This window comes from Aptenodytes forsteri, unplaced genomic scaffold (genome assembly GCF_000699145.1).
Source record: "Aptenodytes forsteri isolate BGI_AS27 unplaced genomic scaffold, ASM69914v1 Scaffold66, whole genome shotgun sequence".
Classification (NCBI taxonomy): Eukaryota; Metazoa; Chordata; class Aves; order Sphenisciformes; family Spheniscidae; genus Aptenodytes; species Aptenodytes forsteri.
In genome coordinates, this window is record NW_008795131.1 from 221,141 (window position 1) to 222,244 (window position 1,104).

Genomic DNA, 1,104 nt, shown 5'->3' on the forward strand with positions numbered 1-1,104 from the left:
AGCTAGGGGCTGGGCGGCCGGGGGGCGCCAGGGGGGGCGGGGGGGGCCTCTCAGGTGGTCTTCTCCCCGGGCTGCGGGCAGTCCAGCCAGTACTGGGCGATGGAGCGCGGGTAGCGGGGCTGCACCAGGTCCACGCGCTTGGTACGCAGGTTGACGCGGTAGTACTTGTCTGGGAGGAGGGGGTGAGGACTGCCGGGACTGCCCGCGGGGCAGAGCTGCGGGGAGCTGCCAGCCCTCGCTGCCAGCCCCGGGCACCTTCCCACCGCGTCCTGGAGCTCGGGGACATCGCAGAGCGAGAGGAGACCTCCCCCTGCCCCGTCAGCCCCCGGACCCGCAGCTCTTCCGGATCCTGCCACCCCAGACTCACCTCCTACAAAGAAGTAGACGCTCTGGAGGGTCTCGCACTGGGAGCCCGACAGCCAGTCGCTTTCGATGCCCGCAGAGTCAGAGTCATTTTGCAGCCAGCTCCAGAAACCCAAATTCAGTGACCGGTGGCTCTTGTACCTCTTGCGCTGGCGGCGAGACTTCCTCCTCCGAGGCCGCTGGGAGGCCACGTAGATCCTGCCGGCCATGGCAGCGTCCAGCCGGCTGGGCACCCCCCGCCAGTCTTTGCTGATGTAGCGCGGGCTGCTCGCCCCGGCTGGCAAAGAGGCAGAGGACGAGTTAGAGGGGCAGTGATGTATGGGGGTGAGCAGAGCCCAGCCCCACAGACAGCCCCCAGCACCTGCTCCGAGGCCCGGGGGGATGCTCCAAAGGGTCCCAGCCTGGATGGGATGCGTGACGGGGACACGGGCCAGGCAGAGCTGGGAGCAGCCCCTCACCCCCACCTTGGCCGGGATCAGCCCTGTGCTGCTGAGCCCCCCTCTCCCCCTCTCCATCTTTCATTTCTCTTGCCCAGGGCTGGGGTTCTCCTACGGCATCTCCAGCTCCAGTGGGAATAAACAGTCCCCAGCAGTGACGCTGTGGTGCGAGGTGACGGGCTTGGTAGTGCGGGGCATAAAGGCTGCAGAGGGTGGGATTTGGGATGCTGTGGGAGATGCAGCCATAGCCTGGGGGTTCCTGTGCACAGCCCGGGCTCCTGCCCGCCATGACCGCTCCTACAAC

At 67.4% G+C, this 1,104-nt stretch overlaps 1 protein-coding gene across 1 annotated transcript in view; it reads right to left on the reverse strand.

Moving 5' to 3' along the window:
• Positions 1 to 50: 50 nt before the first annotated feature.
• VTN (vitronectin) overlaps positions 51 to 1,104 on the reverse strand; it is a 3,466-nt gene continuing 2,412 nt past the window's right edge. Inside the window, exons 5-6 of the mRNA XM_009278296.2 lie at positions 368 to 640; positions 51 to 169 (exon numbers count right to left, since the gene is read on the reverse strand). Coding sequence (XP_009276571.1) covers positions 51 to 169; positions 368 to 640 — 392 coding nt within the window. The remainder of the gene's footprint in view (positions 170 to 367; positions 641 to 1,104) is intronic.